General features: G+C 36.0%; 3 protein-coding genes across 4 annotated transcripts in view; 2 read left to right on the plus strand and 1 right to left on the minus strand.

Moving 5' to 3' along the window:
* Positions 1-5,860: 5,860 nt before the first annotated feature.
* LOC136814692 (octopamine receptor beta-2R-like) lies at positions 5,861-7,203 on the plus strand. The gene is made up of 2 exons (XM_067071106.1): positions 5,861-6,398; positions 6,638-7,203. Exons 1-2 carry the CDS (start codon positions 5,938-5,940, stop codon positions 7,131-7,133), a joined length of 957 nt encoding a protein of 318 aa, XP_066927207.1. The 5' UTR covers positions 5,861-5,937; the 3' UTR covers positions 7,134-7,203.
* A 2,006-nt stretch (positions 7,204-9,209) lies between these two features.
* LOC136814695 (cilia- and flagella-associated protein 54-like) overlaps positions 9,210-23,602 on the minus strand; it is a 101,182-nt gene continuing 86,789 nt past the window's right edge. The window contains exons 36-48 of one of the 2 annotated variants that reach the window (XM_067071109.1): positions 23,087-23,451; positions 21,860-22,142; positions 21,298-21,480; positions 20,698-20,764; positions 16,484-17,354; positions 15,742-16,223; positions 15,368-15,535; positions 14,845-15,112; positions 14,421-14,529; positions 12,930-13,699; positions 11,065-11,430; positions 10,382-10,644; positions 9,210-9,588 (exon numbers count right to left, since the gene is read on the minus strand). In XM_067071109.1, coding sequence (XP_066927210.1) covers positions 9,448-9,588; positions 10,382-10,644; positions 11,065-11,430; positions 12,930-13,699; positions 14,421-14,529; positions 14,845-15,112; positions 15,368-15,535; positions 15,742-16,223; positions 16,484-17,354; positions 20,698-20,764; positions 21,298-21,480; positions 21,860-22,142; positions 23,087-23,451 — 4,336 coding nt within the window. In that variant the 3' untranslated portion in view covers positions 9,210-9,447. The remainder of the gene's footprint in view (positions 9,589-10,381; positions 10,645-11,064; positions 11,431-12,929; positions 13,700-14,420; positions 14,530-14,844; positions 15,113-15,367; positions 15,536-15,741; positions 16,224-16,483; positions 17,355-20,697; positions 20,765-21,297; positions 21,481-21,859; positions 22,143-23,086; positions 23,452-23,602) is intronic. The other variant, XM_067071110.1, reaches the window with a different exon arrangement.
* On the plus strand, positions 17,872-19,631 carry LOC136814689 (uncharacterized). The gene is made up of 5 exons (XM_067071102.1): positions 17,872-17,956; positions 18,175-18,310; positions 18,740-18,808; positions 18,998-19,326; positions 19,538-19,631. Coding segments are annotated over exons 1-5 (630 nt in total). The 5' UTR covers positions 17,872-17,954.

The following is a 23,602-nucleotide window of genomic DNA, read 5'->3' on the forward strand; positions in this document are numbered from 1 at the left end:
TCCTGTTTATGAAAGCTAAGAAATTGGAAGGACTGGAGATGTTTGAGTTGAGAAGTATACACCGCTGTCTCACAGCCCCGGTGGAATTTTTTTCCTCAGTTGGGATAAAGATTCCTATGGGGGGATATCCTAATGGGGATAGAAATTAACTTAAAAAATGAAATTAAAGCGTGTTTTTCATTTCATGTTTTCATTTTAAGAGACAGATATGTAAATGTACAATATGATCAATACACCCCCTTCTCGGAGAAGTTGTGATTTCTTTCAGCAAGTGGGGGTAAAATGGTGTCCGGACAATTCCCCCTGGTGAATTCCCCCCGGTGAATTCCCCCCAGTAAATCCCCCCTGGTGAATTCCCCCCGGAAAATTCCCACCCGGTGAATCCCCCCTGGTGAATTCTTACCCATATATTTTCATGTGTGTTTTTAAATTTCGAAATCATGGACTGTAACACCGGGCGGGGGGGGGGAGTACTAGGGTTGGCGAATGAGAGGTATGTGCGGACGGGCCCTCCGAAAACCGACCCTTAGAGAGGCTGATTTTTGCTGAAAAGGTGACCCTTAGAGAGACTTTTTGAATTTCTTTTTTAGATTTTTGAAAAAAGTCATACCCTTAGAGAGACTTTATTACAATTTTTTCTCTGGAAATCAAAAAATTTCCTAAAAATGCTAAATTTTCCGACCCTTAGAGAGACTAATTTAAAACTTTCAATCGAAAAAAACCTCCAATTTTAGGGTTAAAGAATTTTTACATGATAGTCTACAAAGTTTTAAGAATCACAACGCCCATTTTTTTGATTCCGAGAAAAGAACTGAAAGATTTTTACATGATAGTCGTCTACAGAGATTTTTATAAGATAAATAGTAAAATCGCTTATTTCAAATTACATGATTTTTTAGTTCACCAGGGGGGAATTCACCAGGTGGGAATTTTCCGGGGGGGAATTCACCAGGGGGGAATTGTCCGGGAATCGGGTAAAATAATTGACTGAAACTCGATGGGGATTGATATTCCCATTTTTTTATGGCTGGGGATTTTAATTCTTTTGTTTTTAAGTCAGTAAATTCAGTGGGGATGAGAAAAGAGCATAATATTTTGCAGCGAGGATTGGTTTGTTTGATTAGTTACAGGAGGGACAATCGACAATCCACCGGAAACGATATTTTGGCCAGACTTTCCAGTTAGTCTGTGAGAAAGGAGTGCATCAATCTTTAACACTTGCTGTAGGTAGGGGGGTCCAAAAATGACTTTTTTTGGAAATTTTGATGTTTAACCATCTTTTTTAAATTAAATTTTCACGCTGATTCCGAATTTGAAATCCGTTTTTCCATATCTCTTACCCCTAGGCGGCTACCAGAGACCCTTTTTTCGGATCCCATTGCAACCCGTTCTGGTATACACATTTTTTCATAAGAACATAAGGCTTCGATGCCCATAATCTTAAGAACAAATTAAAAACATTTTAAGGCTTTGCAGAATTTAAAATGGACCAAAATACTCACAAAATGGTGAAATTAAGAACATGTTAAGAACATGTTTAGGCTTAAAACTCAAAAAAGTTAAGAACATCCGAAGGCTTAAAATTTTTGGATGTATTTATAAAAAAGTTTCTTCGAAAGTGGAGTTTTTCAGATATCACTAACAACTGGTGTTTTAGGCTCCTCTCTCACTACATATCTCGGTAACAAACCATAATTTTTGTTTAAAGTTTAAAAAAGGAAAAGTTTGCTGGTTCCTTTTGTAACATAGGGGTGATTTTCTAATTTCAATACAACATTTATATATTTGAGACTGGTAACAAGCTATGATGTAAAACCAGGTAAATATTACGGTGAAAATTTCCGAGTTAAAGCAACGTCGGATCGAGTAAAAAATTCTCTCTAATTTTTTGTACACAACAAATTTTTGAAAAATTTTTATTGAAAGAAAGTTTTGTTCATGACTTTCCTGGAAAAAAATCTCATTTCAAGGTTTAGGCCCTTTTCAAAAATTTCAATTTCTTTTTACCCTAATCCGTAAAACTAAATCCCCGCGAAAAATGAAAAAACCCTTATCCGCGAAATCCGCGGAATCTTAAAATTTATCCCATTAAAGTAAACAAAAAAGGATAGTTCATTTAATTTACTGTAATGAAGGAATGTAAATTTTATCCAAATCTGGCAGTGAATTGGGAATCTCCAAGTTATTCACACAAGTAAAACGGTGATTACACCCCGATTCTACATTGGGGCCAGCAGACTTTTTATCTTAAAGATTTTTGTTAAAAAATCTAGAGAAAACTTAATTCTATTTAATTTATTCCCCATACCAGCTCTTTATAAAGAACCCTTTTTCATTTTGATTCCCTTGTTACATCAGTCTGGAAATCTAAAGTCTCCTTTAGAAAATTAATTAAAACATCATCAACTTTTTTATCAATAGGCACCTACCATCTGGGAGCGAAGGGGGTGCTAAAAACAGTTGTTAGGAGAACACAAGATGTGATGAATGGACGTTTAGTGAAGAAAGACCGTAAATAATAAAACATGAAAATTATTTGTGAAAAAAAAATCATCAGTATGGTTACTACAGTAAAATTTCTTTCTTTTCATCAGAAATATGTCTTATAATGGCGTTCACTTTAATAACATTTTTCAAAACTTGGTTGGATTTTACAGTAGGACAGTAGAAAGACAGGGAGATAAAATTTCTGTCTCAATATACACTCTTTTTTTTCAACAAGCATACGGAAAAATCGAGTCGAGGCTCAGTATGCTTAGAAAAATCTCATTTTCAGCCTTACCTTAATTTACGCTTATTTATATGGTTAGACTTCGTTTTGTTGATTTGCTTTGGGTTCATGGAAATTTCGAATTTTTTAAGTCGGAAAATTGATTCGGCTTTCTAATTTGGCACCGCAGGGGAAAACCTTTGGTCTAAGAAAGCTAAAACAGCTTTAAAAGTAACCCTGAAAAGGTCAGCGCTTTAGAAAAGCTGCACAGTTTTTTCTGCATTTCAGCTTGGAGGTATGCTTATAAACGTTATGCCTATAAAAAAAAGAATATATTATAGTTATAGCACAATTCTACAAGAAGATAACTTTTTTTCTTCTTCATTTTTTCTTCTTCATTTTCAAACATATATTTCATTTTTCTATGTTTTGTAATAATCCACTTCTAATAATCTTTTCAACAAGCACAAAACCGTTCGAATTCTTTTTTTGTCTCCGCAGCAGATTATATTGATCGAGACTGTACGTTCTTTTTCTGGTCAAAATAAAGTAGGAAAACTAAAGCGAGTTGAATTCATGATATTCATGACGTAATATTTTCTACGGAAAGACCCCGGTTTTTTGTAGTGGGGTTGTCTAGCATAATTTAAGGGAAAAAATAAGATCCAGCTGAAACTTTCTCCAGACCTTCTCTATAGGATGGTTATGCCTCAGGAAAAAATCCCCTAAAATCCCACTGGTGGAACATCCTTTTTTTGGGACATTTCTTTTTTCCCCAGGCAAAACCCTAAGGGCAAAATTTTTTGAAAATTTCAAACTCATTTTCAGACATTATCAAGTATACCATTCGAAAGCTCCCGAAAAACTATATAGAAGACTTTTAAATGGGTATAGCTGATTTCATTACCTAACTCAAGATAATTCACGCAGAAGATGCTATATATGGTCAATTTTAGACCAAAATGTGGCGAAAAGTGGAACTTGCGCATGAAATATCTCGAGTTAGATAAGGAAATCGGCTATAACCGTTTAAAAGTCTTCTATATAGTTTTTCGAGAGCTTTCGAGGTATACTTGATAATGTCTAAAAATGAGTTTGAAATTTTCAAAAAAATTTGCCCTTAGGATTTTGCCTGGGGAAAATAGAAATTCCACAAAAAAAGGATGTTCCACCAGTGGGATTTTAGGGGATTTTTTCCTGAGGTATAAGAATCCTATAGAGAAAGTCTGGAGAAAGTTTCAGCTAGATCTTATTTTTTTTCCTACAAACAGCCTGTAGTGGCAAATTTTTGTCTAGTTTGAATTTGCCACTACTGGCTAAAACTGGGATATTTTCGTAGAAAACATTACGTCATGAATATTCATGAATAGGAAGCATGTTAAGAATTGAATTATCAAGAATAAGAGCATTCAAACGATTTTCAATCTACTGTGTATACAGATTGAGTATTGTGGTCACATTTTCTTGAAATATTCAATGTTATTTTCAATGTGGATATTGGTTTGAACACGAGGGGAGACGTAAAGAAACAATACTTGGTGGTATGTGGAAAATATTTTTTATTTTTTTCGAAGTGCGTCAGTGAATTATTATCATTTATAGTCAGAAAGAAAAGACATTTTTTTATTCTGCTACTGGTAGTTTCATGCCACTTTTGTGACAATTTTCAGGCAATCATTTATAATTTTTTTTCTCAATTTGACCATTGATGGTAAAGGACTTTGGAAGTTGAGATAAAAATTCTTTCAGTTTGGTTATCCTATCTCATATTTTCCATGTACAAAGAGGTTTTGCATCTAGGTAATACATGCACATACATGTACAATTGATGCTCTCTAATTCGGCTTTAAAAGCGGGAACTGGATTTTGAGAGAATAATGTAGCGTATCTAATAGAAGAGTGTCGTTTGTAACTAAGAGCTTCTTGTTGACACCAGGGGGGGGTACTGACGGCAACTTTCACTATCATCGAGTAATGGCGCGTATCAAACAGTAGAACGGCTCTCAATCTAACGGTATCTTAGTCGAGAAAGTGTCCAAAGAGACCAGTAAGAATCTAGGGTGTGGTTCAAAGGTACTCTTCAGCATACAATTCTTTCTTTTCAAGGTCGTAAGGTGAAGCTGGCCCCAAACAATGTCTGGAAAAGTATACTGTAGTTTGAATAACTCGATTATTTTTTTGGGGGAGGCTAGTTTGAAAACTTTTCTATTCAAAATAGGCCTTCATGATTTCAATACTTTAAGCTTAATAGTTTACTTCATTTCTATTTCGAAAGAATTTGCAATTACTATAAAAACAAGAGGCCTTCCTTAAATTAAACTTTAAGGTCAATCCGCAATTTCGATTAAAGTATAACTTCATCAAAAATAAAACTTGTAAACCAGTGAGCTGAAAATATGATAGTGAAGAAGAAAAACACATCAGCGAAAATGTGAGAATTTAGTATTTTAGCTTCATCAGATTCGAAAAAAAAATCTTTATAAAAAAATGAAATTTTATTCCTTAAATACAAGGATTATCTCCTTATTTTCAGTCGGGTTTTCAGTTTACTTTTCTAATTTTGGATAATCAAATTGTTCAATTTGCTCAAATAATTTGGCTGATGGATTCCGTCTTTTTCTATGGATAGAAGAAGCTTTTCATACATGCGTAGAAAGAAAGTGGGATGGGATATATAGGGATATTTTTAATCTTCAGCTGACTTTTCCCGCTTTAGATCAGGAGCTAAAACTAGTGGATAGTGACAAATGTGACACGGCATGTCAAAAAGATTGAGGAAAGTTGAGGAAGTTCGAAAAATATTTGAAGGGTATTATGACAAGGGACTAAGTAACTTTTCTCTGTTATTGATTTGAGGTGTAAAAATAATTCTCCCTGGGTTGTAGATAGCTGTAGAGGATACCATCACATGGCTCCAAGAAGCTAAGTTGTGTTTCTTGGTTCAAAGTGCTCTAAGAGTTGTTTTTCTTTGCAAGAGTTTGTCGTGAAAAGTTTCTTTTTAAGAAAGGCAGTTTTAAGAAAATTTAGTCAGATGCATTGGACTGGATAAAGAGATCGAACAGTTCAAAAGTTCAACTAAATTTTATAATGTGCTCGTAAGAAAATACGGAACCAAATTATGATTCTAAAATTTTTAACGTTTTAAAGGAATAAAAAATAGTCATTACGACCAGAAGAGATTGAATAAAATATCTGAACATCGGAAAGCGGCACAAGATACCGTCAAGATGACGAACGGGACTTTTGTCGATCATATCATACCTCCTTCATCCTACATCTTCTTCAGTATGGGAATCCTCGTCGCCTTCTGTTGCATTGTGGGTAATTCCTTAGTTATGGTTGTTATAGTGAAATCATCACGTCAGAGAACGTGCTCAACAAAGATGGCGTCCACGTGGATATTATTCCATTTAGCATTGTCAGCATTTTTTATTGGTGTTTGGACTGTAATATGCGTAGTACATATCTCAACTGATACAATGAGACATAATACGAAGATGGACCATGCTCGGCGCTTTTTCGGCATCGTGGCGCCAGGAGCTTTGATTTTGTTATTAAGTTGTATCAGTTATGATCGGTTCATCTTGCTCAAGTATCATAAGAATCATGATAAACATATGACCAAAAAGAAGACAAATATTTTGATTGCTTTGTGTTGGCTGCTTCCACTACCTGTCCCATTTCTAAGGTAAGTCAAAAGTTAAACTTGTTTTGTTTGTGCTCCAAGTTATCATATCCACATTGCTTCCAAAATTAAACTTGAAATACTATCTCTGAGATGAGATGTTCTTCTAGGTGACTTTTGACAGCTTGATCTTCAGAAGGAGTTGTTCAATCTAAACAACTCGTTCGTTCGTTCGTTCGCTCTTTTTCTTTTTGGGGATATTCAACTTTAACCGTCATTAAAAATCTCATTTTTCTCGACAGATATTTGAGCCCACCAGGATTCTATTTACTCGTCATAATTGCAATCGTCGTCGTTTTTGTGTTGCTGATTGTCGCCTATTCCTTCGTCTTGCTCCTGGTCTTCAATTCGGAGAAGAAAATGAAGATGATCAAAGCAAAGAACTTATCTCTGGCAGACCTCACTTCTACTGAGTACGAACAAGAAGCTTCTCCACATCTTCAGAATCGACGCGACACCAAATTCAGAGACTTCGTATCTTTAAATCGAACCATCAAATTAGCAAAAACAGTCAGTAAACTTTTAATCATATATTTGATTTTCCATTCACCACTGGTTGGATATTTACTAGTCATGTTGTTTAAACGAGACGTCTTTGATGACCGGGGCCGTCAAACAGCCTTACTGGTGGCGGAACTTTGCTCACAAATAAATGCTGCTTTAATACCGATTGTTTATTTTGCTACCAATCAATCGTGTAGGAAAGGCATCAAAGAACTTTGTGGAATCAATAAATGATAAACTTTTCAAATTAACAATGATCCATTTTATATCCATACAGAGATATCCATACGAACATTTCCAAGTGGTAATCCGAGATAAATTTCCAGGAGGAATTTTTCATTTTTCCAAGGGGGTAAAAAGTTCTTTTAAAATTTCCAGGCGATAATTTCGTTTTATCCACCCTCACTTTAAGGTGTGAATATAATTTTTCCAACAAGGCCATTTTGTAGGGGATATCCACACATTTTCAACAATTTTTTTTATTTGAAAAGGTTCGTCCACCCCCAGTATGGTTTTTTTAATGGAACAGCCCATTGAATAAAGCTAGTAATCTAAAAGACGTGTAATAGTATAGTAGTATCTGACCCTAGGCTGCTTAGCATCCACTAACTTATTGCAATTAGACTTTTTTTTTTATGGATTTTATTTCTATATTTCATTCATTGACCTAGTTTTATAATACTTGAAAGTTCAAAATACCGTAACATTTAAACCCCCTCCACTCTATAAATTGCAACTCTATTGGTCTGGCAGACTTAGCTCAAATAAACCCTAAACATTGAAAATACAGTATGGGTGCTAGAAACACCAAGAAAAACCACAGTCGATTAGATTGGGAAACTATTTTGGGACATTTCATGATGACGCCAATTTTAAGTACAAACCCCTGCACAAAAGATTTAAAAAATTTTTTAAAGACAAATTTCAGCTAAAAGTACTTTATATGAAAGATCGTGAAAAGTAGATTATGAAAATGGGATCGATTTAAAAAAATTTCGTCCATTAGAGCCACAAATTGTCCGAAGTCCGCCATATTTCCTGGTGACGTCACCAGTAAGATTTACATTCTCATACCACGCTTAAAAGATGGACCTTGAAACGTACTAACTGAAAATGGTATTACAGGGTTTTGACAGCTATATCACTTATTTTGCTGAATAAGCGCATTTTACGCTATTTTAGGTGAGGCAGCAAAGCTCTAACTTCAAATATATGTTGATCTAGTCATCAAAGCCCGATAAACCATACAACTTTTTAGAAAGTGCGTTTCAAGGCCAATCTTTCGAGGTTCAAATTTGAGCTAAATATTATTTTTTTCAAAGTAAAAACCTAATGCTACTGTGTCGACTACTCTGCTGGGGAAAATTAGAGCCAATTATGCTCCCTTCTTCCACACAGGATTAATCGAACAAGTTAAAAAATTTTTTATTGCGTCACAAAAACTGGTTCTCGGACAAGTACCCTTTTCTCGGGACATTCTTTAATGGTTAATGGGGTTTTTACGGGAAGTGATGTTGACAAATTTAGCAAACGTTTTTGACCAATCATTTCTTTATAAATCGAGAAATTCATTCAGCGCAAGAACGATTTTGCTGAACAAAATTTTGCGATGGGTTTTACTTTCAATCTTTGCGTTTGCGTGAAAACCAAGCGTTTCGAAAAAGGGATCAAGTGTCTTCATTTGCAATGCAGGAGTTTCAAATCGAACACCTACGGCGCTACGTTATCAATACTTTTATATTCAATAACCTAAACAAACGATAATTTCGTTTCTGTTTCCCATGATGCAACGATCAAACGAGGCTTGTTTTACTTTTGATGACATGAATCGGTTGAGTTGATAATTAAGAGACATATGAATTCTTCGACATGGCAAGACAGAAATGTCAATATCCTTCCTTAGAGAAGAATCTAGCCTGCAAAAAACCGGCGACGGCTATTTTGATATAAAATGCCGGCAGCTCTCCGTCTTTTGCCATCGATGGCGTCGTTGAAGAACCACTGAATTATTACTGTTGCGTCCCTTCTGCGATTAAACAAGCTATTAGTACAAACTGGCTTCGAGTAAACTTAAAAGAACACTACCGGATCAAATTCTAAATGATTTACAATATAAACTAGGCACTGCGGCGACAGATCGTCACTTATGCACGACTATTATTGATGGTGTCTATAACGAATTTCATTTAATTTGTAATGAAGTTTTGTAATGGAAAAGGATTTAGTTGTATCAATCAGCAAACGGGGCGAAAAGAATCCTCCATTGATGCGAAGTTTCAGTTTATGGCCTATGAAAATATCGACAAAAAATTCGATCGATTTCTAAAATCTTCTTTAAATAATCGAACTTAAATTACAGTATTTACACAAAAACTATTATAAAGAAAATATATTATCAAGAATTTATTAATTGTAAAACTTTCAACACAGAAATTATGAAAAATATATAGCATACACATTTCCACACAAAAAATAAGAAATTAAAAATACCTTTGAGTATTCATGACCTTCAAGGATGAGTATTCATTTACGTTAGATTACCTCTTCGTCAAACGCGAGCTAAACGGTTGAAATGTTCAATGAACCAGGCGAAGAAGGTCTCAGGTACTCGAGAAATGTGACCAAGGCTTGGGTTGAACATACTCTCCAAGCAAAGTAAGTTTGACCAGGACATTTCCATGGCTGGAATCTGAAATAAGAATATACAATAAATTTAAATCATTTATTTCTCATAACACCCAAGAAGAACACAATGCAAACTCATTAGTCATTTTCGCCAAAAATCTTTAAAAGCTGATTCACGAAATCTTTCTCTCTCATACTGTACTCTCCTAAAAAAGCTCTATTCGAGAAATTTAATTCTTGTACAATGCAAAAATCTCGCGAATTTTCATTATATGCGCAATTTTTTTTTCTTTAGTGATAATGAAATACTTTCTATAATGTATTCTCTATGTGCACTCAAACAAATATACAATTCCCCAAGTATGTCTCTGCGTATTTATCAGCTTTCTGGTGCTTACTGATAGCGCCATATAATACTCTTTGGCATCTCCGCCGTTCATCAGTAACGTAAATACATGTTTTTTTATAAGCATTGCACTTATAAGCATATCTAGGTTCAGATATGGGGAAAAGTTAAGCATATGGCAAGCATTACTTGAGCCTACGAAAAATGTTTTTTTCCTGGTTTTGGCTTTTATTGGCTGGAATTTTACAGATTTTCAGTATTTTCCTAAATTTATCCTTTAGATTTAAGCATCCCCTCAAGCATTTTTCAGCCTTATTAAGCTTTTGACCTAAGCATCTCTGAGCCTGTTTTCGGATTTTTGTATGCTTATAAAAAAAAAAACATGTAAAGCCTGTGCTACACAGGGGCGAGGTTGGTATGTCACTGGTTGTATGTTGAATAAGCAAGAAGTTGAACAACAGTAAAAAGACGAGGTATTCCTGGGAATATAAATTGAAGAACTATTCCCAACCTTTTCTTCCATGACATTGAGAGAAGAAACTGTTGAAGGTGACGAAGAAATAGTGTTTCTCTTCAAAAGCTCTGAAATGTTTTGCACTATCGGTATCATCTTTGATTTCAAGTCTTCGTCACTATCTACAAATTTGGTACTTTGTCTCGAAGGAGGAATGCTTTTTGAGCTCTTCTTTTGCACTGATGAGATGGCGGATTGCATCTTAGAAACGGCTTGCGATGTTGCTATGGCTCCTACTGTCACCTTACGCATAGCTTGACCTGAAAATTGAAGCGAGGAGAGATGTAAATTACTGTATCATACAGTTAATCCTATAGTATAAGAGGTTTTTCAGTTTGACTTTGTCATGCAACTTCCACTATAATTGGATAGAACGTTCGAACGTTTGTTTTCATAGCGGCTTGGTTTTTAGTAAGTTACATAGCTTCAGCGAAACAAGAAAAAACCTAGGTACGATTTTGATTGATCATTTACAGCTAACTTCCGCTAATTCGAACTTCCGCTAATTCGAACTAATTCTCAGCTTCCGTCATAGGGAGAGCTTCGTAAAATACCTTTTATAATTCGAATCTTTCTGCAAGTTGAAAAAATAAAAATCCCCGTTCGAGTTCGAAGTTGAATCGATGGATTTTAATGAACCCAAAGCATATACAGAATAGAAGGAGTTACAACAAACAAACCTGCTTTGATGGCGTGATCCGCCCCTTCCGAATTCTGAATCAGATCGACCATTTCATCATGAAGTGCTATACAATCTTCAAGGCGGAATACGATGTGAAACAAGGAGGAGACTTGTGAAAAACTGTTGGAGGACGAATTCCCAGCGATTGTTTTGTTATTCATGGCTAGCAACAAGAAGATAGATCCGTTGTCAAGGTTACTGGACAGCTCTGGTTTGTACCATTGGATGGCGATCTCCAGATCACCGGCTTGCAAAGGGTTGCGCACTTTGACCGTGTCCACTCGATCTCCGACTTTTTCACTGGCTAATATCCGATTGGCAGTTGAATCAATCGATTGTTGGTCAGGATAGTCTTCCATTTCTTCTGTCAATGAAAAAAGTGGCAAAAATGAACGAGTTAAATGTTATTAGTGTGTATAATACTATTGACGGCGGAATTTATTATACAGTTGACGCTCCCTTATTCGACGTTCTACTATTCTATAGGCTCTCTTATTCGATGGAATTTAAAGTCACCGTCAACAAGAAACTCTCATATACGACGCTCCCTTATTCGATAGGCTCCCTTATTCGATTTACACCATCATTCGATAACATTGAAAGTCCCCGTCAACAAGAAACTCTCATATACGACGCTCCCTTATTCGATAGGCTCCCTTATTCGATGAAATTTAAAGTCCCCGTCAACAAAAAACTCTCATAAACGACGCTCCCTTATTCGATAGGCTCCCTTATTCGATGGAATTGAAAGTCCCCGTCAACAAGAAACTCTCATATACGACGCTCCCTTATTCGATAGGCTCCCTTATTCGATTTACACCATCATTCGATAACATTGAAAGTCCCCGTCAACAAGAAACTCTCATATACGACGCTCCCTTATTCGATAGGCTCCCTTATTCGATGAAATTTAAAGTCCCCGTCAACAAAAAACTCTCATAAACGACGCTCCCTTATTCGATAAGCTCTCTTATTCGACGAAAATCCAATTCCCCTTGAAGATCGAATTAGAGAGCATCAACTGTACTAAATGTAGTGTAATAATAATAAAATAATACAATGCATAGTGGCAACACCCCTCCAACCCCCACCTGAAAAAGGTCACCCCCACCTACATAGGGTTACCCCCACCTGAAATCTCATATCAGCCCAACCCCCACCTTTTTCAGCAACCTTGCCGGTAGAAAGGGGCTACACCATACTCCAACTCATATGCGCAAATCGGCGCAATCGAATCACACCTTCGAATTTGGAGGTCTTGTTCCTTTTAGGAACACTAAAGATCCCAGTTAAAAGTCCTGAGGACTACAAACTGGAAAGGAAAAGACTGGAAAAAAAATAAACTCTTTTTAACCTTCAGAACTTATGACAGTCATTTGTTTATATTTTTATCTAGTGAAACTATAGTATGTGCGAAGTTGAAAAAGACAAAAAAGTACAAAATCTAACGAAGTTAAATACAGAAAACTTGACAACCCCCACCTGAAAAATGTTACCCCCACCTACATAGGGTTACCCCCACCTGAAATTTCTCATCAACCCAACCCCCACCTATTTTTAAAAATCTGAAAATCCTCAACCCCCCCCCTGAATGGCCTATATCCTAAGCTTGGTCGGGATAGAACACTCTCTCCAGCCATACAAGGCCTACTCGTGTTCGTGAGAGACTATTCATGCCAGACCTTCCTCGTTTCCTGCTCATGGCAAGGACACAAAAACTATTCAAATTCATATTTTTGTTTTCAATCACTTGATCCAATAGAGTTTTCACGGGAGGACCTTTCTTTGTATCACAATCGTCGTGTTTAGTTCAAAAGATAGTACGTAATCATGAAAAATGAAACAAAAGTGAAAAACTCCAACCTTCTTCTTCTTCATCTTCTTCTCGTTCTTCCATAAAATCATCAGAAGGCGATTTGATTGGTGACACAGGTTGTGAAATATCCGACGCACTTTTCTTCACTGTCGCCATATCGGCTGTCACACTCGCCACCAGACCCCCAATCAAATCAATCGGAAAGATTGGAATGCATTCTTTATCGAAAACTGTCAGATGTTCTGCCAAATATTTCGCTACGACGTTCAGCTTGATGGTCCGCGCGGCCGAGTGAAAAGATATTCGCACGATGGCTTTATCGAAATCACCAAGTGCTAGAGACGAATAGCTGCAATGTCGTCTTAGATGGATCAGATACTTTATAAGATGCACCCAAGTGATTTCAACGTTGTTTCCTCCATTAAGCTTTACAATGCAGTTCGATTCTTCTTTAAGCTGATCTGCATTCTCAACGCCAATGAGATCTTCAACAGCGAAAGAAGGAAGATTCTGCCAAGCTGTTTGCTCCATGGCTAGAGAAGTAACTGATAGCTCACCAGCTAAGAGCTCCGATTTGCGTTGCGCCTTTGCTATGACACCTGCCGCCCTAATACACACCCAAGCGCCACGCGATAAACGATGACAATCTTTCGGGTGCGATTGTTGTCTTTTTATGTTAGGTGCATTTGGGCGTAACGCCCCTCCCTTTGTATTTGAACGCCTTCGGTCTTCTGTGTCGGGAGTCATAGGTTTTTGACGGAGTTTCAAGTACTGACTGAACACTAATGTCATCTCGTTGTAGCATCGACGGATGATGCTAGAAAAGAATGAAAGTAGAGATCAGCATAGTGTCCTAGTAGGTTGGTCCCCCCCTAGAAAATGGAAAAAAATCCCTCTCCCCCCTTTTAAACCCCCCCCCTGAGATTTGAAAAAAAATCCCCCCCCCCCTAGAAATTTTTTTCTTCAATATTTGCTCTTGATGCTTCTATTCACGTTATCTCTGTTATATATACAATGAAAAATTGAAAAAAAAGTGAAATGAAAAGTAAAAAATGAACTGCTAGTGAAAGATAACTTCTAATCAATTTATTTACAAAGCGAATAGGCCACACCAGAAAGATTTCCACAGTAGAAAAAATAATGTCCCCAGATAATTTCTCCCCCCTAGACTTTTTGGGGCCATTTTTTCTCCCCCCCCCTTTGGATTACCCCCCTAGATTTTTGAAAACCATTTGCCCCCCCCCTTTTCCTATTTTCTGAAAAAAAAATCCCCCCCCACTATGATCAGTTTTCAAAGTCGACAAAAAAGAAAGACGGAGAATGGATTTCACAGAGTAAATTAACACATGTTGAAATTTTGGTGAATTATGCAGAGTTATAAGACGGAAAAGCCTCTTTATATACTTCACTGTGGCGTAAGCATTTTTAACACTGAGAGATAAAATCAGTGTTTTAAGAAGCTTCTTAACAATGTACCATATGCTCATCTGAATTTGTTAAGATGCTAGTGACTAAACATTTCTGAATACTGTACTCACCTCAAATCAATGGTAGTGTTCCGAACGACATCAATAATCTCCAAGAAAGAATCCAGCGCAGTTGTCATTGGAATTTCATCAAGTTCGTAAAGGAAACGTTGAATTTCGGCTGGAAAAGGAAACAGTAATAAAATGAACCTCATTAGCATTGTTGGACTAGAAGTAATAAACACACGAACAATTGCAAATGTAGAGATTTTAAAGTTTAAAAGACTGATTAAACTCCTGTAAATCTCGCTAAAGGTTGCAAAAATTGGCTTAAATGTTGAATCAAAGTTTGTCTGTAAAGCCATTCTTTAAGATATAAAAGTTTTTCCAGGATTAATTGGCGGGCACCCTCTCAAAATCTTCTTTCAAACCAATCACATGTGGTTGCACCCAACGAAAGATGCTACGAATCCCCCAACAAATTGAAAATACTGACCTTTGAGCAGGGTTAGTTCAGTTTTGACAGCGAAATCTTTATTGGTCAATCGATCAATCAGAACATTGATAGAGTCAACATCTTTAATCATTTCCTTCCAAACGCGAGCGTGAACTGGCTGTGACGCGTGCACCATTCCCAGCGATTTGGCGCGGTACAAACGCATTTTGATGGATGTGAAATCGCTCAGAAGAAGGGAGTGAAAGTTAATTTGTGAAGGTACTGGCATTTTCTTGGACGTATGACAATTGTATCCTTGTAAAACGAGCTGTTGGTAAGAAAATAATAATAATTGAGTATGATGAAAATCTATCGACAGGGGTATACGCAAAAGTTACGTCAAAGTTATACGTCAAAGCAAAGTTTTTTTGTCAAAAAAATCTTTCTAAAACGGGTAAACTCTGTAGTCTGAAAAAATGAGAATTATTACGGTGACAATGTGTACATTCTTTTACGAGAAGTTATAATTTTAGAATGCAAGTACAATGTTAAGATTGTTAGCATTCGCTCAGACTAAACATACCTGATTTAAGAAGTAAGATTCGATATCCTCATAACATTCGACAGCCATTGGAAGATTGGACGGGTTCAGTAATACACAGATATCCGTTAACAAGACTTTCACTTCGATCTCCAAGGTAACCAAGGATGATGGTAGTATCCAATAGGATGATAACACCTCTTGTAATTCCTATAGCAAAACGAAATGTCGAAAACATGAAAATTCCTAAATATTTTGCCAAACTCTTTTCTTTTGCAATTTGAATGTAGAAACTTGTTCTTAAAATTCGTTAAAACTGATAAAAAAAATATGGGAATCGTGCTACCCCATTCCAAACAAAAACTGAATTGAGTAGTAGTTAAAGTAAGATCAAAGAAAAAATATTTCTCACTAACCTTCAATCTCTCAATTATGTCATAAGTATCTTTGCCACATTTCAAATCGCTTTGTATTTGTAACATCTTCAACAAGCATGCGCTCGAAGTGTCGTTGAAAATCTTACATTCCACTAATGCGTTTTGAACATATTCTTCAAAACTTCCAACACGTCCGACAAGTGACAACATCGGGCCGGCAAGACGACCGACGGCATTATCTTCGTCGGAAAGACGGCTTGATAACATTCGACGACATTTCAACCAAGTCAAACAATCAATAGAAGTGTCTCCCTTGTCAAAACTTTCATTCGGCTTGGCTTGATACTCGTAAGTGTTACTAATCTCCTGATTTGAATCTACCGTAGTATGATAATTGATAGCAATCAAGCATTCGTGAATGTGATTGGCTGAAGCTAACACGTGATAACGCGCGCTTTCGATTTGCGAAAGTTGTAGCTGACTACCAATGTATGCTTCCAGTTCTTCTGAACGCATTTTCGCTGAAAAAATAATATAAAATATAGTAAAAACGTCACATAATTTTTCAATTTAATTGCAATACTGAAGTTGTGAGAGGAAGATAATTATGACTATCTAAAACATTCATTCAGGATAGTATAAGTAGAGACATAGTAAGTAAGTCTGCGAGCACAGTCGAAGGCGATCAGAACGCTCCTATTTCGAGAAGTTGACAGATGCATGCACGAAATTTTAAATTTGAAAATACCAGAAAAGAAAGGAACAGAAAGAACAAAAATACCTTCGCCATTCTTAGGGACGACGATCAACTTCAATATATCTCTGACAGCATTTTCTGCACTGTTCAACAATTTCCATTTCAGGTTATTTAACGAGTGCTGTTTGACGTCAATCAATTGGATGTTCTCTTTCGATTTCTTGGCTTGCATTTTGCGGTCGGATTTCTTGGAAGGTGGCGATCCACGTTCTTTGTTCATCATCTTTTCTTTGCTGTTAGAATTCGGTGTGGAACTTGAAGTACTCGATTCTTTAGAGACAGATGGGGATGCTTCAATGGGAATCTCATTCAAAAGCTCTGCGACGGAGGCTAAAAGCCCTGATTGTGCAATGGAGATTTTGTTGCAAAGCTCTCTCCCGTAGATGTTTGTGTAGGGTGATTGGTTAATATTTATGCCACATACTTGATGTAAACAATGAACGTTTAATTGGTCGGTGATCAGTTTAGTATTTTTGAAAACAAAATGCTTGGTGTTGACTTTGGCGCGAATGAAATCTGCCGGTGACGGAAGCATCTTACCGCTGACCACGTGGTAGAAATGATGAAAAGCTTCTTCAAAACGCTCTAAAGCACTCAGAGATTTGATTCTGAGAAGCTTAACTTCGATGGTTGTGTTAATATCCTTGCAGATTGTGGATGCCATATAGTGTGAAAGCGTCAATAGAGGCTGACAACGCAGGTAGAAACCATTCCTTATCAGTCTAGTTGTAAGCCATATAAGATGCGAGGTGAGGTTTCCACAGTGTAAATGATGCATATCAGAGAAGAAATGAAGACCAGGGATGACCTGTTTGACCGTTTCTTCTGTGGAGATGTCGTATGTGATGTAAGAGTGGAATGCTGAAGGATGAACCAATGATGTGCAAAACAACGCCTGAAAAGAAATGGAGGAAAGCCGGTAACGGAAAGGTTCATTTATTAGACAGTGAAAACTATTTAACTCAAACCTCAAAAATTCAAATGTCTCATAAAATACGAACAAGTTGTCTTTGTGGCTTCAGTAAACAATGTTTTATAGATAATTCGAACACATAAAATTCCTCGTTCGAGTTCGAATTAGCGAGAGTCAACTGTATTTCGTTTTTTGAGTATTGACCGTGCTTCGATTGTAATTCGAAACAGATAAGAAAACCACCGCTAGGAAGAATAATAGACAACAAAATGTAGGTCTACCCTTTTGAAAAAATAATTGACGTCACTTCCAAAGGAATTTCAAAATAAAATCTGACGTCAATTATTTTTCAAAAGTTTAAATCTTTAGTTTCTTGAAAAGTTCTCGGTGTGCTAACATCGTTTTCGATAAGCTACTATCACGTTAACGATTTGAATCGAATATTGATCGGGTGAATCGTGTGAATTTCGTGTTTTATTACGAATTGAAAGTGCAAAAAGTATATTTTGTGCATAATTGTGTATTTACAATTGTGCGTTCATTGCTAATTTTGAAAAAAATAGCCTCATTAAGTCATTGAAAATGTAAGTATGATTTTTACAACTTAATGAGATTATTTGCACACAAGCCTTGCCTTCGTCTCATTTTTAAAGCGAGATGTGATAACAGTCTAAGTTGTACGGGGTCTTACATCATCAAGTTCCAGTTCAATACAGTATATGAATCACATATAAAATCATCTCGAGTTGTGCATCAAGATTCATGATTTTACGAGAGCATTAATTTCAAATTTCTTTTTCAGGGCTGGTGTTTTAAGTTTGTTTCACAACCCTCAGAAAGTTGAGGTTTTGAAGAAACCAGAGAAAAAAGAAGGAGTAAACCTTCTTGGTCAAACAGTTTATGTATCAAAAGAACAATCTACTGCTGAGCAAAAAAAGGTATACATATTTTGTTCAATTTGACTGAATTCACATGGTCACCTACAATTGAACTGGTCATTATCCATACAGGTGCCAAGACGTATATTACAGTTCTAGTTCTATTAATTAATCGCATAACACGCTAACGTACATTATCATGATATTGAAAATAAAAGTAATCCAAAGTATCATGCGCATTGGTCTTAGTTCGATAGTAAACTACTAAACTGAGTACTGAAGTGAGATTTGAATTTTGCATTATCAATCCGACTGCTCTAATGTCTGAACTTACAAGTCTATACTTGAAAGTATAACGATGGTTTAGCGGCAACAACCTAACACCATAAGATACATGCATCTCCTGGTATATTTTGTTGCGTTTCAGCTCTTAACCATATGTATCATTTTATCGGCCTAGCTGTAAAAAAAAAACTACTTTTGTTTCAGATCCTTGAAGATCTTTTTTACGATCCATTGAAAGAAGAAATTCGAGCAAAGAAGCGTGCCGAACAAAAGGTAAAGGAAATTACACAAAAAAAAAAAGAATATCGGGTACCCATTTCAATCCGTTCTCATTCTAATATTTTTTTGAAGAGTGATAAGAACACATAAATTTCTGTAACCAAATATTGTGTTCTCAAACCATTGCATTCGTTTGTTTTTAAAACACTGTTATCCATTGTGTGCATATTTTTTACTTATTAGGTTATCAGTGAGCTTTTCCACAACCCTCAAAAACAGAAAAAGGAAGTTAGCTTTGATTTGGAAGAACGCGAGTCGTGCCATGTTGAAGTAAAACAAATAGTTTCTTCAGGTCAACATAACAACAACACTTGGAAAAGTGATAACATCTTAACTGTCGAGCGCTCCCAAAAAGTAAAGAAAACATCTGTTGTAGGTCAGCATCTTTGTGGACAGCTGAAAGAAAACGTTTTATACTCTAAAGCTGGAAAGCAAATATCGGTTGCAGATCTTCATCGACAAAACAAAGATAGCAGTTTAACTGTTGAGCAACGAATCTTCATTCAAGGCATGTTATTTTTTTTTTTTTTTTTTTTTTTTTTTTTTTTTTTTTTTATACCAACATCAAAGCCTAAACGCGTGGTATTCCACAGAAGGACAACCACCTGTAACAGGTCAATATCAATTTGAATACAACAAAGATGGTAGCTTGAGCGTCGAGCAAGAGATCTTTATACAAGGGATGTCTTATTAGTACAACTATGATGTCTGGTGCTGGCAAAGCTACTACGGTATGGTGCAACCAGCATACCAAACAGAATTGCCATCCAAAGAAACACCATCTTCTCAAGATGAAGCTCCTCGAAACCTCTGCTAAACGCTACATCTCATAAATTAATTCATTTTTTTATGAAAATAACATCACATCACGAAAAAAAAACTTTCTCCGTGTTAGTAATAAGCTTTTCCAGATGATCTTGAGAGCAAGTAGAACGGTTATACCGGGTGCACCAAAAAAAAGTATACAGGCTTGTCGAGATATTGTGAGCTTCAGGATTTAGATTTTTTGTTCATTCTTTTTTGATTGTATAGAGGATCATACATTAAATTTGAAAAAGTAGTTCGAAAGTCATTATTAAAAAACTTTCAGTGTCGAAATTTCAAAAAATCATTAAATTAACCCGGTACATGGTCTACATTTATTTGTACTTGCATAACTCGAAATTTCCATAATTTCAACAAATTTGCGTTCCCATGTGGATTCGAGTTATGGAGACTCCACTGTATTATACTGCAATTCAATTTTTTGATTAGACTCGTTCGAATTAACGTAACGAGTTGAAGCCAGTAAGTCATTATAAAATCAATTTGTCATTTAATTTAATCTTGTCATTATTAAAAAACCCTTTGCGTGCCGTTACCTTGTTTTTGTACCCCAATCCATTTGCCGAGGGGTAATTTTTTTTAGTAACCTGATTTGCCGATGTCGTATATATACGACATGCAAATTTTAACTCGTGTTGCCGCATGTCGGATATATACGACAAGGATATTTTATTCCTATTTGCCAATGTTTGACATTTGTATTTGACATTTGTTTTATATATATTTTATGATAGACTAAAATAAACCTGAAATAAATCTTTTGAGCACTTAATATATACTGTCACTATTACTATTTGGATTTTTTTATGTCGGATATATACGACATTGGCAAATAAGAAAACCATTTTCCTAAAAGCTGATTTCTCGGCAATAGAGCTCCCTCTTTTTTAAAGGCCTCGGCAATTAGGTAAAAAAATTTAGAGTGAAAATTTGCATGTCGGATATATACGACATCGGCACGGAAAGGGTTAAAAAACGAAGCTTTTAAATAACTTAAAAAATTTTATCGACCCAAATGATATTCATGTTGGAGGCTTAGATGTAAGAAATTTACTTACTTGAAAAAATGAAGCAGCAAGATGACAAATCTCTGTTGAAACATCAATGTTCGTCGGGTGGATGTACCTGGAAAAAGTGACAAAGCAAAATCGTTTTTAGGAAAGGCAGTGTGTTCCTAACCCATTCCGTTGGCTTTTCAGTGTGTTAAGTGAAGAAAACCTAAATTTCCTGATGGACAAAGATCCATCCGACCAAAAGAGTAGAAAACGAACGGGCGAGAGAGCTGAGACCTGATCTAGCTGAATCAGTTCTTATTCCATCACATCTCCATGTAGCCAGTTTCAAGTTATAAATTTCTTTGGAAAGATTCAAGTATTTCCTTGGGTGAATATCGCTACCATCGAATGAGGCAAAAGGGCCAATCTCGATTACCAAATATCTGAGAAAAATTAAAACTTTCTTTACTTTGCCAACTTAAAATTTGGAAATTTGCTCTTTTTTCTTGTGATAGGATCCTTCTCCACTACAAAAAAGGGTCAATCTTAAAAGCAAACAAGTTTTCTCAGGCACTTATTTTGAAATTGGACGTTTTGCCTGGATGGCATTGATATGGGATTGTAGAATTTTCAATTACTGTCATATCTAAACTCGTGACTTACTTAGCAATACTGGTTGTAATGAGACCGCCTAAAAGACATCCTTTGGCACCACATATATCCAATAAACGTTTGGTTGAAAGTATAGTACGGTCTTCAATGTTGACAAACTGCTTCCAGTTGTTTAGAGCATCAGTTGTTTGGAGAATGTTATCTAGTGCTTGGCACCACCATTTGTAAGCTGACCTACATACAAAAGAAAATTGTGGGTTCGAAAAAGAGGAAGAGGTTCGTTTAGTTTTCTTATAGGTAGAACTTTTTTTGTATCTTAAAGGTTTTGTTTTTAAATAAAAGTGATAACGTTTGCTTACTCATCAATTCTAATTTACAAGGTTTTTGAATTTCCTCTTAAAATTATTCTAACTACCCAAATTTTTCAGAAAACCTTCTACCTCATATATAGTCTTTCTTGAAAAGTTAGGTATTTTTACAACTGAAAAGGGGAGTAAGATTGGCCAATATACCAAAAACCGACCACGCCATTAAGGGTTGATAGGCATCTTGAAAGGTTGTTGTTGATATAAATGGTATCAATGAGAGCTCTTATCTATAAAAATTCTCCTACCTTATATTGTTTGAGTGATACATAACGTTTCCCAACTCGTGCATGGCTTGTATTGCTAAATCAAATTGTTTAGTCTTTGTCAGCATCTCGACCGCGCGTTCGTAAGACATGACGATAGATGCGACTTGTTCACTCTCGATCAAAGGATAGAATTCCAGATCCTCTCTGTTTTGGAATGTCTTTAAGTGAAGATCTTCAGGGTCGTATGATGGAGGTTTGATTTGTGAAGCAGCGAAACTCACTTTCGATTCCTCACTCGTCACTTTGCCCATGTTTTGAGCATCTGAAAAAGTAATGTGTCGTTAGAATCTCTGTTTTGATGAGATATCAGACGAACAGTTTCAAGGATGAGGTTCAAATTTACTCAAAGAAAATGAACGGTGCTTTGCATAAAACTCAAGTGCTCCTAGTTTTCTTTGCTGGACTAAAACCAACAAAAAGCATAGTTAAGCCAGGGGGGGGGGGTCGGTACTAAAATCTCAGACATCATGACATTTAGTGACGTGGTGGTACTGCAAAAAAGCTCAAAAATAATTTTAGTACCATGTGTACTAAAATACCAAAAAGGGTGGTCCCTTAAAGAAATTTTTGAAAAATCTTAGTATTTTGTTCTAAAATCAGCCAAAATGGAGCATTTTTTTAACAATTTTGGAAAAAAATTGATTTTTTTTTTCAGGAATTTTCGAAAAAAATCTTAAGAAATCTTTCAGAATTTTTCCATTTTTTTAAATATTTAAAAAAAATATTTGTATGTACAGTTCAGCACAGTTTAGTAATGAAATTATATTATTTTGCAGATTGATGCACTAAATTCGACTAGGTTTGTAACAATGACCCCATTTTGGTAAATTTAAAGCCGTAAAAGGGCAAAAAATGGGTGGTATCTATGTTAAATTGCTCAAAATAATTTTAGTACATGTGTACTAAAATAACATTTTCGAAAAATAGGTGGGGGTATGTCAAAAATTAGCGAAAATCCTTTTAGTACTCATGTATGTCTTACATTTTAGTACTGACCCCCCCCCTGGTTAAGCCAGATATAGAATCAAGTCTAATTGACAATTTAACCTGACAACCAGCTTGAAAACTGAAAATTCCCAAGATGGTTGGAGGGTGATTGTGTACATTAGACTGAATTATATGGAAATTGTATGGCATCAATAACTTCAAGTATTAGTTATTTTAGTTTTAAATGAAAATTCTAACAAAAAAATAACTACAGTTTACCTCCTTGTTTAGCAGCGAGATATGAGACCAACAGTAAACGAGCGTGTTCAAGTTGTTTCACAGTGTAAAGCTTCTGATCAAAAGCATTCCTAAACCGTTCCAACGATACATCGAAATTGAAAGGCGCGATGGAATATTGCAAACCATCATCCGGAACATTGTATAGATCCGACCCTTCCGGATCAATGTGTGCTCCGATTTCAATAGGATCGGGTGTCACCCTTTCCATTTCAATTTGGACCGGGAAACCAGTGTTGGGGTCAAACGTGATCCTTGGAACGGGTTTAGTTGAGGCTTGGACACGATTATGTAATGCTTGTTGCGCATACACCAGAATGGGTAGAAGGGATGTACAGAAACGGTCGCTGAAAGAAAGAAATTGATTACCTTCAAAAAATTATAACTTTAACACGGAATTAATATTTTTCTTTTTAATAGTATCTCCTTTACGTTGCTTGCTGTTGCTCATTATTAAGGGTTATACATCGACATTTCTATCATTGAAATCACTTGAGC

Source organism: Clytia hemisphaerica, unplaced genomic scaffold (assembly GCF_902728285.1).
Source record: "Clytia hemisphaerica strain Z4C2 unplaced genomic scaffold, Clytia hemisphaerica genome assembly, whole genome shotgun sequence".
Classification (NCBI taxonomy): Eukaryota; Metazoa; Cnidaria; class Hydrozoa; order Leptothecata; family Clytiidae; genus Clytia; species Clytia hemisphaerica.

Coding starts and splice junctions, on each gene's coding strand:
- LOC136814692 (XM_067071106.1), top strand. CDS start 5,938: ATGACGAACGGGACTTTTGTCGATCATATCATACCTCCTTCATCCTAC. Junction 6,399..6,637: donor CTACCTGTCCCATTTCTAAG/GTAAGTCAAAAG, acceptor TTTTCTCGACAG/ATATTTGAGCCCACCAGGAT.
- LOC136814689 (XM_067071102.1), top strand. Junction 18,311..18,739: donor CTACTGCTGAGCAAAAAAAG/GTATACATATTT, acceptor CTTTTGTTTCAG/ATCCTTGAAGATCTTTTTTA. Junction 18,809..18,997: donor AGAAGCGTGCCGAACAAAAG/GTAAAGGAAATT, acceptor TTTACTTATTAG/GTTATCAGTGAGCTTTTCCA.